The 16,839-nt window shown below is 36.1% G+C and overlaps 1 protein-coding gene across 3 annotated transcripts in view; it reads right to left on the reverse strand.

Moving 5' to 3' along the window:
• The window catches only part of Sulf1 (Extracellular sulfatase Sulf1), a 247,127-nt gene that overhangs the window by 142,311 nt on the left and 87,977 nt on the right, over positions 1 to 16,839 (reverse strand). For all 3 annotated transcript variants that reach the window (XM_074171032.1, XM_074171030.1, XM_074171031.1), the window contains exon 2: positions 2,518 to 3,153. In XM_074171032.1, the coding sequence (XP_074027133.1) occupies positions 2,518 to 2,938 (421 nt within the window). In that variant the 5' untranslated portion in view covers positions 2,939 to 3,153. The remainder of the gene's footprint in view (positions 1 to 2,517; positions 3,154 to 16,839) is intronic.

The following is a 16,839-nucleotide window of genomic DNA, read 5'->3' on the forward strand; positions in this document are numbered from 1 at the left end:
CGGACACTTCGATTTCTAATTAGAGGGGGTGACCTTTCAGACTAATCAGATTTTTTTGTAGTACGCACCCCCTCGGAGGGGTGCGTCCGACGACCCTTATTTAGATAGGAAAAGTAGGTCGAGTGGCACCTTGTTTTAAAGGTCTTTCGAATACCTTTACAACTTGTTAAAAGAAAATTTTTGTAACGATTAGTTTTCGAGATAATTTGAAGTTAAAATTGCCATGTTAATAATACATTAGGCAGACCACTCGGTAACTTGTATGCCTCAATAAAAAAAATTTCGAGCAGTTCTTCTTATCAGTTTTTTGTTAAATAAAATCTCTTTTTTAAAATCAATACCCACTCCTCTTCTTCCTGTTTTCATTAGTACATCATTCGATTGTTTTGTTTAAACGGGTCGTGTATTGTTATTTGTTTAAAAATGCCTTACACTACTGCTGAAAGGGTTTCAGTTATTGTTTTATTTTTTGGCAACGACCAAACTGCTAATAGAACATCAATATTATTTAACGAGCACAACCCTGATAAACACCTAAGCAGAAATCACGTTCTGAAATTGGTCAAACAATTCAGGGAGACAGGATTGGTTTTAAATATGAAAAGAAATGTTCAGAAAAGGGTAGTGAATGACGATAATGCAATTGGACTGATTAGTCAAGTCATCGCCAATCCCAGGTTAAGTAGTAAAGGTTTATGCAATGGTCGGAATAAGTCATATAAGCGCATGGAGAATCCTTAAAAACCACAAATTACACCCTTACAAAATTAAACTTGTACATGAACTCAATGAGGATGATTTTGACCGAAGACAGGAGTTTTGTGAGGGCATGAGTGAGAGATTAATGCAAAATCCCGAGCTGCTTTATAACATCTGTTTTTCGAACTGAAGCTCATTTTATTTAAATGGTTGCGTGAACCGTCACAATTGCCGTTATTGGTCGGATGACAACCCAAGACAATACGCAAAAATACATACCCAACATCCCCAAAAGTTGAATGTCTGGGCCGGAATATTAGGCAATCATATTATAGGTACATTTTTCATTGATGGAAATTTAACCAGTGATTCTTATTTACAACTTCTTGAAGAGGCAATACAACTTCGTATAGTTGAAATAATTGAACAGGATCCAAGATGTCAAGATGAATTTATCCATTTTCAACAAGACGGTGCACCACCCCATTATGCCCAGCAGGTTTGAAATTTTTTGAATAATCATTTTGAAGGACAATGGATTGGCAGAAGAGGTCCAACTAAATGGCCAGCACGATCACCAGATTTAACATCACTGGACTACTTTTTGTGGGGATATTTAAAGTCTAAAGTTTATGCTACACAGCCAGCCAATTTGGATGAATTACGTTGTAGAATTATTGATGAATGCCGAGCTATAACTCCTGAGATGTTGAATAATGTAAGAGCAAAATTCGAACAAAATCTTTATTGTTGCATGGAGCAAAATGGCGCACATTTTGAACATTTACTCTAAATTTCCTATGGGAGTTACCCTTATTAGGTGTTACTTTTTTTGTGTGCGCTTTAAAAACAATTATTGGGATTCATTAACCCTAAAACAGTTTTTTAAACTTTTCTGTGTCATCAGCTTTCAAGGAAATCAGCAGGTTATATTCGTTGTGTAGGTAAGTTTTTAGTATGATTCACTTTTTTATCAGAAGCATAAAATATCCACGTCAAAAGGCAACCTTCATAAGGAGGTGCCACTCAATTTACCTAAAATGTGAGGGTGGTAACCAACCCTATCCCCCGAAAAAATCTCCTCGTAATATACAAATAATTCTCACTTTTTTACGAAATCAAATGGACACGTATTAGCAGGTTCTCATAAAAAGCAAAATGTTTTTTTTATGAAAGTTCTGAACGTAAATTGTACCTTGAAAACAATTTGATTCATTTTAAAAAGAGTTGAACTCAATAAAAATACCTTTAAATCTTCAAATTATTTCGAAAACTAATTGTTACAAAAATTTTCTTTTAACAGAGATGTGAAGGTATTCGAAAGACCTTTGAAACAAGGTGCCACTCGACCTACTTTCCCTATCTAAATAAGGGTCGTCGGACGCACCTCTCCGAAGGGGTGGAAACTACAAAAAATCTGATTAGTCTGAAAGGTGTCCCCCTTTAATTAGAAATTGACGTGTCCCAGCTTTTTTTAAAAATCTTTCTTTTTATATTCAAAAACGGCTCTGTTAAGTTTTCGTTGTTACACACTGTATAATTATACACTCTTGCTGACTGGTTTTTTGTTATGCGATGACATTTTTTCAGAAACAACACAAATATTATTCAGACAATGCCAAACGCCAACAGCATTGGAGGGCAAGTAACGATACGCCTCTGTGAAGAGCATTTGTATGACTTGCAAGAGCTGTAGTGGGGGGTTATATTGAAAATGAATTTGTGTGCATGGGGGCGGGCTCGCCATCACGTTTGGCGCTTGCTGTAGATGAGGTTAACGTTTCGGTTATCAGCTATTAAGAAAACATCATAACTCACCCGTCCTATATCCGGCATTCGAGAGATACGTCGCAAACGATCTGGTTTCGTGGGTGGCTTGCCATTGCGCACTTGAGCAATTGTCGTTGTTGGTAAAAACCTGATGATTGTGCATGTACATCCCTGTCAGCAGCGATGACCTCGAAGGACAGCACATGGGAGTGGTCACGTAGGCGTGCCTAAATTCTGCACCTTGGTCCCGGATGCTAGTCAAGGTTTTCGGCATGAAATTCAAAGAACCGAGCTCGACGTCTTGGTCGTCAGTCAGAATTAAAATTATGTTGGGCTTCGGATTGGCCCTGGAAGAGGTTAAAGGAGAAAACACTTGAGTTTTTCGTTGTCTACGTTGCAGGGAAGCATCACAGTCTAGGTTGACTAAGCAGAACGATAGCAATGCGATAATTGCTGAAAAGCTGGCCATTATACTGGCTACGCTCGTAAATGTATCTTAAATATCGATATATCGATGGACACCCAAGTAAGGAAAACTCGTTTTCCTTTATTATTCTTCTTAACTCTACGTCATCTTTGGCGTTTTCATCGGAAATCTATTGTGCTGAGTTGATGTGTGTAGCTACAGCAATAAAGACGGGGTCTTTATCTCCATCTTGTCGAAACGCATCTTCTGTACATGACCTGCAATGAAAATGTATGTCGGTTAGTTGGAATAAACAATCGTTACTTTATGAGACGGCGATATGTTCGGTGAACGACCCGCTATAAAAATGCACGCTAATCTTTTAGAACGTAATAAAAGCGCCAATCATCATATAGAACAATTTCCATATAATGGGTCCGTGTAAGTTCAGTTTGGAAAACTCAAAGTCCGAAATGCATTTCGAAAATCTTACCGATTTCGAAATTAATATATTAGAATGAATATTTTGTTGTAACAGTGTCATGTATATACAGTGTGTGTCACTTTGAGCTTCCTTCAGAAGTTCGAGATGGAGAGAAGTTGTTAACAAAATTAAATGAAAGGGGCGAATTTTTGAAAAGAGATTCCTTTTTTTGAAGAAAAGAGCTCTTTGCCTTTTACTTTTTCATCGTTTGAGTCATAACCGTACCAGATTTCAATGAAAATTCATTTAAAAAATCTGTTTTGTGAAAATGTTTTTAAAATAGAGTTTTTTCATTATCAGGTAACAATTTGAATAAAATCTCTTCTCCAATGTTGGTTGAATAAAAATTCGAAAACAATTTATTAATCTTCTGAAAAAACTGTCGTTATAAAAGTCCCTTCTTTTCAGGTTTGATAAATTCAACATCCACTCTGGGACGCGCATGGGGTCTTTCACCCCGTGTGGTCGCCTGGATCTACACTGCAATAATGAGACCTATGTTAACGTATGGAGCCATTACATGGGGACCGTAAGTTCTACAAGCAACGGCCATCCAAAAATTATATCAAATACAGCGACTGGCTTGTTTAAACATCACAGAAGCCATGAGAACAACACCAACCGCGGCAATGGAATTAATCACGGGTCTGACCCCTCTGGATCTGTACGTTAAGGAGGTTGCGTTAATGGCCATGGTACGATTGCGCACGGCTGGTGTAAACCTCGAAGTAGGAATGGGTCAATTGAGGCTGGGCCTATGGCGGGAAGCGCTTACTGCGCAACCTCAGCTGCAGGCAATAAGTGATGCAATTGAAACCAGGTTTGTGTTTAATAAACCCTACAAAATACAAATCAAGCAGAACACAGAGTCAGATGCTATAAATGCAATACGGATTTATACAGACAGCTCAAAAACCAAAGAAGGCTCAGGATGTGGAGTGTACTCCAGATCTCTAAGCCTAAGGATTAAGTGGGGAATGGGAAGAAATACCAGCGTGGTCCAAACAGAACTGGCTTGTATCTCAATCGCCACAAAATAAATAACCAAGAAAAGAATTTCTGGCAAAAACATAACAATCTGCAATGATAGCAGACAATCATTATTAGCCTTGAACAGACAACGTGTTACCTCAGGGCTAGTACTAGAGTGCCACCAAGATTTAGCCAGAGCCTCGGTAGATAATAACATTATCCTGAGGTGGATATAAGGGCACGACAGGAGTAAAGGTAATCGCATTGCCGACTCTTTAGCCAGGGAAATGGCTGGACTAAGAATTTTAGGACCCAGTGGCACTCACGGCCTGATGACTTCGACAATTGCGGAACTAGTCAAATGTTACACCCATGCTCTATCCTTAAAGAGATGGGATGGAATCAAAGGATGTAATCTTGCCAGAATCACCTTGGGCGACCCTGGGAAGCTGGCGCCGAAGAAATATCTGGCGATGACCAGGAAAAATCTACGCCTTACAGTAGGATTTCTGAATGGCCACTGTCAACTAAGGAAACACCTCCGTAATATGGGGCTAGTGGACACACCTCTATGCAAGATTTGTGAACAGGAAGATGAGACTGTCTGGCATGTCCTGTGCGAGTGCCCGGAGTTATCGTCAATAAGAGAGTGTGTGTTCGGCGAGTCTTGGCCTACACCTGCCGATATAAAGGAGATGTCTCCCAGCGACCTGTCCACCTTCCTGGAAAAGACAGGATGGACGACGACCTAGGAGGACAACTCCTCGGGAGGATGTACAATGGGTCACATGTGGCCTAAGTGCGTGGGCTTACACTCACCCTCCTTACTCTACAGATACAGATCCACTCTGGAATTCATTTTCAGATGGATGGAATCCTATCTGGATGCCGGAGAGACGTATACTTACCTCGGGGTGGAACAACGCCACTCACAAGAGGCAACGGCAGTGAAGAACTTTCTCCGCGGCAAGTATCAGAACAAACTTCGACAGATCTGTTCATCGGAACAGTCGGGAGGAAAAAAAATTGCTGCAACTAATATGCTTGCCGTTCCAATATTTCTCTACTCGTTTGGAGTAATGAAGTTGACTCGGGAGGAGCTGTATCAACTCGACGTAAAGACCCGAAAAATAATGAATCTCTATAGTAGTTTGCATCCCAAATCGTTCGTTCCACGGTTTTACTTCCCCCGACAACAGGGAGGCCGTGGACTTTTCAGTTTGGAGTGCCTACATGACAGAATGGTACTAGATGTAGCCTGTAAATTCGTTAGGAGTTCGGTTCCCCTTCTCTGCATGGTCCGTGACCATGAGAGAGCAGGAATTGCAACATTTCTCTTCAGGGCAGCTGACCTAAACGAGGTGACCCGTTCATCAAAAAGCCCATATAAAAACCGCAGAGATCACCTCACTTCTGCGGAAAAACAATGATAAGTCAATGCATGGGGTCTTCTTCAATAACATTGGAGACCTTGGCTTATCAAAGCGCCTGCCTTTTCTTTCCTCAGGTCGAGTGGGCTGAAGTCGGAAACTGAGGGGTTCATCATGGCTTGCCAGGATGGTGTCTTCAACACCTTTTAGTCTACCACAGTCATGGTCCCAAGTAACATGCATTTCTCTGTCCATTCGTTTTCTCACAACGAGGGGCGATCACAGAATTATCCCTATTTCTTTTTTGAATATTATTTAGAATATTCATACAGAATAATTGTTTAATTTCAGGGCCCTGAGTGTCTCTAAAAACACTGTCACTTGAGTATGTTCGGCCTTTGTGAAGTATTATTTTCAAAATTCACCTTTGAATTGTATCAAGATTCACCAAATGACAATCTTTAAATTCTTCTCATACTTTTAAAAAGATTTCTTCAAGAAAATATCACATATTGAATAAAATATTGATGATTCCATTTGTAAAAATCTAAACCTATCGATTCAACTAGTAGTATAAAAAAGATTGCGGTCAACTTATTATTTGATAATGACAAAACCACATTTTGAAATCATCTTTACAACAAAACACTATTTTATTAGTGAGTTTTCATTTAAAATTAGGGACGATCGACGATATTTTTTGCATAACTTCTGAACCGCTCAATGTATCACTATACAATCCCAAATTTTTCGAAATTACTCTTCTGGCGGAATTCAAAACTCTGTTTTTTTTGCCAGTTTCTATTCACATTAGGTTGTTGTTTTACCCATGTTTTCAAAATTTTCTTGATAAATTGAGGAAAATTTATCTTATTAAAATCAATGCATAATTCTCCTGAAAGAAGAAGTTTTCTTTTCCCACTGAGACATTTTTTTTTCAGATAAATATCGCTGGAAGCCGATTCTCACTGACGAGACATACCATCCGTCTCGAAGGACCACAACGTACGAACACTGAAAAAGCGCTGAATGACTTTATGATTATCATTTTACCGATCAAATACGTTGAAGAAACGCTGTTCCAAGTTGATTTACTTGATTTTATTTGATATACTGATCACCTGATTTACGAACGAAGTTATAACGGAGATTCATTATCCAACGTTTCTGATATATTGTCCACGGATAATATGCATAATTCTATACCTCGAGTCATTAGATAAACGCACGAGAATATAAATATCAAAAGAGAGAACACAAAGTATGAGCAGGTTCTCGAATAATATCTCACAAACGCTTTCAACGTGTAGAGTTCACGCCGGACTGAAATTACCCTATAATCTATCTTTAGGAAGGTAATTAGATTGTTTATATTTAGAAAGAAGGTTTTTATAAATGTATCTTTAGAGATAACATTGACATTGTTTATTCTTTGTATATACGGAAGAGTGAAAATGGAACGGAAGAGTTGAAAAAATTAATTGTACATCCAAGTGAGGTGCTACAATGAAGCATTTTATGTCCATTTCTATTTATAGAAATAAATAAAGAACGGTGTCTAGCCAACTACTGGAAATTGTGCGAGTAGATTCCTTTCGCTTAGATAATAACAAAGTTATAACTGATTATTTTGTCTTCTAAGAATGTCTCATAATTTTACAGAGACTCCCTCTCATGGTATTAAATTTTCAACAGAGTACAGTTTGGGATGTTTCATCGCAGGAAACATAAGAAATACGTGCAGGTTCTCTACCGACTAGGGAGGACTATAAAGTTTGTTATAAAATCCTGAATTGCAGACGTTTTCTCGGTCAATGCCGTATACCAGGTGAATGTCTTGACGATTTACAGATACAACAAAGAAGTGAAATGAGTAAGAGCCGTGTTGTGCCGAGCTGGCTCACTAAATGTATAAAACAGAAATTGGATTTCTTTGTTTATGTAGCTCCGTTATGGTCTACCGAGTGACAAGTTTTTGCTAGGGTGGAATTCGTGAAAAAGACATTACTTGGCACAAAGCAAGTAGCCTGATTCTAGATTTAATTTCAAGGCAAAAATGTATCGACCATACCAAACGAATATTAGAAGAAATGAAATGACAGAAAAGTCAAGTTGAAAGTTGGACGAATACTTTTTGTTTGCAAATCGATATGAAACCATATACAGTCTGAATTTGATCCAATTTACTTCTCATTCATATACTATGGATTGCGATTTTTTCAAATCGACTACTAGTTTATAATTGACAGATATTTGTGGAGATTTCCCAACTGAGGTCATATTGGAAAATGCTTCATCGTCCATAAGCGAGATTTCCTTGAACAAAATCGAATAGCCACCTACAGGTCGGTTTTGGAGTATTGGTTCCTCATCAGTATATGGTAGATATCTGATGTACCGCTAAATCTGTCAAATTTTCGCAAGTAACAAAGAAGAAAACCAAATACAGCACCGAATCAGGGAGACATTTTTGACAATTCATTATCGATGTAGTTTAGTCCAAACATATTCCACTATTCTTGATTATCTGGTTACTCTTCGCTGATTGTTTATTTGTTCGCTAACAAAAATTTTCGACGACCTTTTGGTTTCATTGATATGGAACTTTCCACATTCACATGGTAAATGCCGAAAACTTCATGACGATTATAAATTCTTTTACTTTCTGCTCTTCCTCCATGGTGAGTTTTTCGTAATTCCTCTGTGTACGGATCCATTTCTATCAATTTTTACATTTCTTTTCTATGAGCAATTGGTTACTGAAGCCAAACATTTGCAGGGTTTCGAAGGGTTGTTTTCCTTCAGTAACATCAGCACACATTATCGAAGACACATCAATAAACGACTCTGTTTCTAGATTGTGGCAAGGAAAGCTGTTATTTATATTATCATCTGATTTTAAACCTTCTCAATAAAATATTACACACATAGAATGGAGTCGTCATGGTAAGTTCTCATAGTCTTGAGGTTGTGAATTTCTACATGGAAGACTTCGAGAAGAAAGCGCTCATCACCACTTCATTGAAACCCGTTGGTTGTGCTACGTTGATGACCCTTATTACTATTTACTTATTACTTTCATTTACCCATTCTGCTTGAGAAAAACTAGTCCATTTCAATTGTGTATAAGTAATAGGATGAATCAGTTTGTGAGGGATTACGATAATACTCCCGTCTCTAATTATGTGATAGATTCTGTTGAAAATTTTAAAGAAACCTTCCATCTATCAGATGAATGTAATAATTTTGCAATTTACCATAACAATATACGTAGCATACAAAAAAACTTTCAGGAATTTGAAGTGTACATTTCTCAGGTTCAGGATTTTTTTAGTTGCATGATACTTACAGAAACCTGGAAAATACTTGAAAAAAATTTTTATAACATTGAGAATTATGAAATAATTCACACACATGAAAGAAATAATCAAAACGATGGAATACTGATATATATTAAAAAAGAACTACCGTATCGTTACAACTGTATTAAAATAGGTACCTCCAATGCAATATATCTCGAAATTACCATCAAGAAAAAAAAAATTGCGATAGTCAGTATATACAGGTCACCGTCTAGTCATGAAATGGAGTTTGTGAATTCATTAGAAGAATATTTATCCACAGCTGATTACAACAAAATTGATTTATATTTTATAACAGGTGATATTAATATAGATATTGGAGAAAATAAATTGAGCACTGATGAGTGTACTGAAAAGTATCTAAATGTACTGGCAGAAAATGGTTTTATTTCCCTAATCAATAGTAATACTAGAATTACTGATAACTCAGCAACATGTATAGATCACATGTTCGTTAGAAATAAAAATCCCAATGTTAATGAAATTAAATCGGGTGTCCTTATGAATCTAATAACGGACCACTTTCCAATTGTAGCTGAAGTGAAAAATATACCGTTAGAAACTAAAAATAATCCAAATAAAGAAACAATGAAAAAAGTTGACCAGAATAAAATCTTGGGCTATATCACAACCGAGAATTGGGAGGCAATATACAGATGTGAAGACCCTGATATAGCGATGAATAGGTTTCTTACTAAATTTATAAATGTAATAAAAAAGAGCACTACAACTTTCACAATGAAAAAAATTAAAAAAAAGAATGAATGGATTACAGCAGGATTAGTTAAGTTGATAAAAACAAGAGACAAACTATATAAGCTATACATCAAACAGCCAAATGACGAGAGAAAAAAAGAATATTTTGATTTCAAGAATAAACTCAACAAATTACTAAAGAAAGCAAAAAATAGTTACTATAGAAATAAAATCGAAGAGAACCGGGATTCTACGGATAACCTGTGGAAAGTAACCAAGGAAATTGTATCAAACCTAAAGCAAAAGAATGATCCAGCTATAAATAAAGTCATTGACGAAAATGGTGCTGAAGTCACCGACCCCTATGACATTGCAAATACGTTTAATATATTTTTCAGTGAAATAGGTCAACACCTTGCCCCACAACTGCACAATCGTAAGCTACGACAGAACTCCTGCTACTATGCAAATTCTATATATCTTGCATCAACTGATGTCAATGAAATCACCAAAGTTATCGGTGACCTTAAAAATAAAAAATCACCAGGACCAGATGAAATCAAGAATGAATATCTGAAATTAACAGTTGAATATATTGCAAGACCTTTGTGCCATATTTTCAATAAGTGTATGGAAAAAGGAAAATTTCCATCTGCTCTGAAGATGGGATATATTAAACCTATTTTCAAATCTGGAGATAGGCTTAATGCCTCTAACTACCGCCCGATATGCTTAACATCGTCTATAGCAAAATTATTGGAAAAAATTATAAAAATTCGACTGATGAACTATGTAAATAAACACAAAATTATTTCTCCCAAACAGTATGGATTCAGAGAAAGTATATCAACCCAGGATGCCATAGCTGATGTTATAAGTAGGATATATGAAAATGTAGATAAGAAAAAAGCATGTCTTGGAGTTTTTGTGGATCTTACAAAGGCTTTTGATACTTTGAGTCATGGGCTTTTGTTGGAAAAGTTGGAAAAAATAGGCATAAGAGGAGTTGCCCTTGATCTTTTCAGAGATTACTTGAGTAACAGAAAACAGAGAGTAAAAATTAGCGATGTAATTAGTGATGAAAAAAGAATAATTTGCGGTGTCCCACAGGGCACTGTACTTGGACCGATACTTTTTAATATTTACATAAACGAGCTCCTTAGCCTAAATACTTGTGGTTCTATAATATCGTTCGCTGATGATACTGTCATCATATATGAGGACAAAAACTGGTTGAATGTGAAAGATGCGGCAGAAAGAGACCTGAAACAGATAATAGAGTGGTTTAAAGAGAATTTGCTTACAGTAAATCTCAGTAAAACAAATGTTATCTGTTTTACATCATATGAGAAGTACTTACCCCCATATGAGTCAATAAAAATTAATAACCAAGATGTCAAACTAGTACTGTCAGTAAAGTATCTAGGTATTTTTATAGATTCGGTATTGAGATGGGATATACACATCGAAAAGTTGAAAAATAAACTCCGAGGACTAATGTTCAAGTTTTATAAATTACGAAAAATACTTTCTGTTGCACAACTCAGGATCCTCTATTATGCACTAGTGGAATCTTTGCTGCAATATGGAATACTTGGTTGGGGTGGAGCAAACAAAACAATTGTCAAAACCCTTGAAAATGTGCAAAAACGAATCTTGAAAATAATATATCGCAAATCACTTCGATTTTCTTCTGATTCATTATATATCGAGTTACAAATTCTTGACATCAGACAGTTGTTTTCCAAAACGGCAATATTTTTTATCCTTCAGCGTAAACAGTATACAAGTAAATTAAGTCATCCATTCAATACAAGGGCCTTAATATCGTCCGATTTTGCCATACCCAAGGCAAATAAAGCAGTAGGTCAGAAATGTTTTACGTATTTAGGACCAAAATTGTACAACATAATGCCAAATTCTCTTAAAGCGATCCATAACAAATACAGTTTGAAGAGGGAACTCAAAAAATGGGGACTTTCAGAAAATAGACATATTTTCCATGAACTGATTGATTCTCTTGAATGATTCATCCCATTTTTTACAATGAGTTTTTTTTTTTTCCTTTGCTCTAGTTATTGTTCAATGTCTATGCTTTTCCGAGTAGATTGAAAATTAAGGAACCATTACTATAGTTATTCGTTTTTTTTTTCTTTGTATGTGTCTGTTATTACTAGAAATATTTCTACTTTTCAAAAATTAGAAAAATTATACTGAAATATGAGCAGTATTTATATTTTTAGGTAGTATTCATTGTTGCGTATTTGTATGATTAAGTATACCCATGGACAGGGTCTTCAAGAGCCTATATGGGAAAATATATTTCTGAAATATTTGTTTACAATGTAATACTTTCCATATTCTATAATCATGTAAAAACTGTTCTTTTGTAAATAAATATTATTATTATTATTATTATTACTTGGAGCCATGGGGAGCAAGTATTGAAACAAGTCTATGCCACATCAGCTCAATTCAGCCTCACACTCAAGCCACCACAGAAAAGGACAACGAGGGAATATACCATTTCTGGATGTACTGGTCAACTGATGGAAAACTAGGTAACACAGTCTATCGCAAACTTTTCATATCGATCGGTATATCAAGAAGATATCAAACCACCATCCAGGGCAAACCCGTGCTATGATGAAAACCCTTGTTGATCGAGTCACCGGGAATTTTGATGGATCACAAATCCTGGTGACATCTCCTTGAAAAACTGTATCATCTACACCAATCTCTATAGGTCAATGGGTTCACAGCTCAAGGCCATTTACAAGTAAGCACTATCATATGGGCCATGCCAAAAGAGAGTCTCTGTCATCCGCCGGTGTTTACAAGATTCCATGTTCCAGTGGCTCAGTTTGAATCAAAACTACCAAAATACAAGAACACAAGCATAGATATTTCTTTATGCAGCAGGAGAAATCGACAGATTGATACCCGATCAGCAGTATTCCTGTTTACAACGTGATTGAATCAAAACAACCCAGCACAAGGGCGGATGAATCAGGAGTGAGTATTCGCAAAGACTTCTCTTCGATGCGAGAAAATGAAACAGAAATCAAAGCTACTTTGTTCGATTCATTTATAGGTAAACCATATAGTCGACGCATAGATACTTTCAGTAGCAAATACCCAATATTATAGAGAGACAGTCTTTGTTGACGATTTATAAAGAATATGAGAATATTACAGTGCCTGCGATGCACTTTTTGGACCTTTGGTGACGTAATGAATATTACTTGAGTTTAATACCAACACCAAACCGTTATTTTTAACGCCTCGACACGTGTTTCAATCACCAAGTGATCAATCTTTCTCTTGAAGATGATCACTTGGTGGTTCAGATGTATTCCTTTCCACAAATTTGTTGTTATATTGAAGAACTACAAGAACCTTCATACTACCGCAAACTTAAACGGGACCCAACACAATAAAGGTTGAGGAACGTTAAAACTCTTTGAATCTTCCTCACTGTCGAAAACCATTCCCAGAACTGAAGCCGTTCCACCAAGCCTCTACGGTCTTCCAAAGGTACATAAACAAACCCAACATGCCAATGAGACCAATAGTCAGTGCCTCAGGCTCGCTTGCCTATCACCTGGCGAAGCATCTGGCCTCGCTCCTCTAGCCTCATGTGGAAAATACAAACTCCTACGTCAAGGATTCGACAGACTTCGTTGGTAAAATTAGGAACTTAACTCTGGAGCTGACGGGTATTCTGGTCAGCTTCGAAATTGTGTTCTTGTTTACAAAAGTCCCACTGGGAGACTCTCTGAGGAAGTAAGCCTACTTGTTTTCGAGTTATATCGTCGGACTCTTCAGAGCATGTCTCACAAGGAGTTTTTTCCAATGGAGGGAAAACTTCTATGAGTAACTAGATGGCGTGGCGATGGGAAGTCCACTCAGCCCAGTGGTAGCCAACTACTTCATGTAACGTTTTGAAGATAAAACAGTCGGCAGCTTTGTGGCTACTTTACGTAGATGACACCTTCGTCATCTAGAAACATTTATTTAAAGTTCTACGAATTTGAAAGACTGGCAACTCAGGGATATTATGATCATAATACTTATGACGCCATGAATTGGCAACGGCTGTTGTTTGATGTTTCATGAAATTTGAGGGTTTTGGAAGGCATTCAGTCGAATATTACATAAAAACATATTATATTACATAAAAACAGGAAAATCATTCCATTCCTTTACTTCGATTATAAGCGCATTTGAATCAAATCGGCGGGATTGTATTCTCGTCAATTTTCCAAATCTATTCAGCTCTATGTACACCACTGATTATAAATTGGTAAAGCGAATACAAGTGTTCGTAATAATTCAACTCGGTAATGCAGTTTAGAGCCGTTTCAATCTACTATGAGAGTGAACTACCCTCTGCGTCGCCCATAAAATCCAAACCAGAAGTCGATTGCGACTAGAAAAGGCACTCACGTTCCAGAGGACTACTGGACCTCGACACCATTACTGAAAGTAATGAAATCAATTATTCAGCGGCGCAGAAACTGGTTCCATTTTATACCAGAAATATAGAAGAGCTAAAACTAAGGATGAAATCAAGGAAACCGCACTAATTTTATGAACCAAAATACGATGATTTTCTTTTGTGTCCAACCACACATTTATTATCAGAATCATTCTATGCTAGCTTCATTTGTCTGGTTTTTCAAATAATAACTTATGGATTCATCTATGGTCTTTAAGATTAGAAGTGAGTTGTTATACATTAACATCAAATTTTAAATACCAGAGTTCTTCACGGGTTGAGAAACTGAAAATTTATCTTGTTTGACATTCATGAATTCAAGTTCGAAGGTAAGAACAAGATTTCACTATAATTTGTGTAGTCCATAGTATATGACCTACAAAAATTCAACAATCAGGAGGTTCTTGTCAAACATGATAATGATATGCTGCCAAAAAGAAAGATCCTACACTACAAGGAGGAAAAATCAATACAATCATTTCTACTCCTTCATTGTGTCTGAAGACTGTAAAAATAGAAGCAAATGCTGATTGTATTTTTCCATTCTGGAAACCCTTTCTGTATTTTTTTTGCGTGCTTTAAATGTTTTGTTTTTCCAGTTTAACTTACATTAATCAGAAGACTAGTTGAAACTGCATTAGAATTAGTTATCGGATCAAACCATAGATCATACTACTGGTTTTAGATTATAAAATGTTATAATCCAAATGTAGTTGATGCAAACTTGCTTGAGAAAGCTATAGTATAGCAGTGAATTTCAACTTTCAAACAGTAGAACAGTACCTCGAAATTCAATACAGAAAATCTAATGCAAACACAGTAGACCTGGTAACACTGGCGCTCCTCTCAAGCGATATTGTCTTCATCTGCATTATATTGATTCGAAATATTCCACAGTCTAATTGCATTACGGCTTCGTTGTGAAAGATTTGATCTTGATGGATATTACTGATTTTGCTCCCGAGGAAGTAATGAAAGTGTTTGTGAAAACCGTTCAATTATTATCATGGATTTGTTTTATATATTAGATGTGCAAGTAGTCCAGTCGAAATTTCTCAGCGTAACTCAAGGTATCATTAGCCATATTCAAATTGGCAACAGTTTATGTGATACCCGTTATTTGTTAACAAATTCATTTACTTTTCTATCTGTATAGGCGTGTGCAATACGTCTCGAAGTTACAGGAATAGACGAATGTGGATACCAACATAGTTTGAAAGGTCTTTTCTCTGACTTTTTCAACACTTCACAACTATCAATTTAAAATGTCATTTTATCACTATTATTATTTATTGTAATTTCGGGTAATGATAAGTTCATTTTTCCATATCGTATTTTTCGATATCGTTACTTTTATGGCAAAAGGCGGTATGTAGGAATTATACATTTTACAGGATATAACATCAAACTGATCATTTTCTTGTGAATAATTGGCATAATTCAATGTTTTATTCCAGGGAAAATCAAATGGAAATGAATGAATCAACTATTGCGAAAGCCTGTCATCAATAGTTTGATAAACAAGATATTTGAAAAATTGCTTCATCTTATTAAATTCATTTATTCTGTTGACCTTTTGTGGTGATATAAAGAATAATAGGAATATAATGAACTAAAAATAAACTACATAATAACCTTTCTCATAAATTTTTCTATCTATTTCGATTATTTTTGGAATGGCTCAAAAAAGGTGTACTCATAAATATACCAATTCAGGAATAACTAACTTTTACTGTTGATAAAACTATAGCTATTTCACTTTTTTACTCCCCTAAAGTCTCAGCACATCCTAGTGAATAATCTCTTTAGAGATTTGTTGAAACTATACGATCTCAATGGTTGTAATTAATACATTTGGTTTGAAATAACTGAATTGTCAAATACTGGCACCATTGAAAGTCACTCTGACAAAGTTTATTGTTGTCTATTGAGTTCAATTCAAGTAGTCAAACCTGTTCTGAAAGTATAATAACTATCACAGTAAACTTTGATCGTAATTTATTTCATTTAAATAATATTCCTCCATACGTTGAACTACCCTAAAAAAATCTTGGGTACGCCTCTGACAAGGATCGAGGATCACCCATCCTGCAGTTAATCACTTATCCGAAATACAGCTTGTCCTTCCCATTGTAACGCTAATGGTAAGTGGTGAGCCCACTCGAGTAATGCGATACAGAAAGACAGAAGGAAAAAGGTCAACAAAAGGTGCTAAAATTCACACCACTGAATGAGCTCTGTCAACGGTCTTAATGCCTTTGAGTGGTTCGGAAGGGTAACTGTATATCTCAATTATTTATTTTTGGGACTATGATTTTTTAAGACATGCATATTTTCAAAAAAATATCTAGTTCTTTAGCAGGTGTTAAAGTATCACCAGAAGATTATTGATGAAACTAATAATCGAAACGTTGTGAAGTAACTTGGTTTGAAATCTTTCCTTATTTTTGCTTTGCTTTTTTATGTATATTTTATCACTTCGATTATTCTACTCACAGCCTTTTTTTTGAATTAAACAACAGTTTTGCTCAACCTTTTTTTCTGTTTCAACCCATCCAAATATTTCAGTCCGGTTATTT

The sequence above is a fragment of the Leptinotarsa decemlineata genome, unplaced genomic scaffold (assembly GCF_025532065.1).
Source record: "Leptinotarsa decemlineata unplaced genomic scaffold, Ldec_3_MD MMD2_tig00000008_RagTag_RagTag, whole genome shotgun sequence".
Classification (NCBI taxonomy): Eukaryota; Metazoa; Arthropoda; class Insecta; order Coleoptera; family Chrysomelidae; genus Leptinotarsa; species Leptinotarsa decemlineata.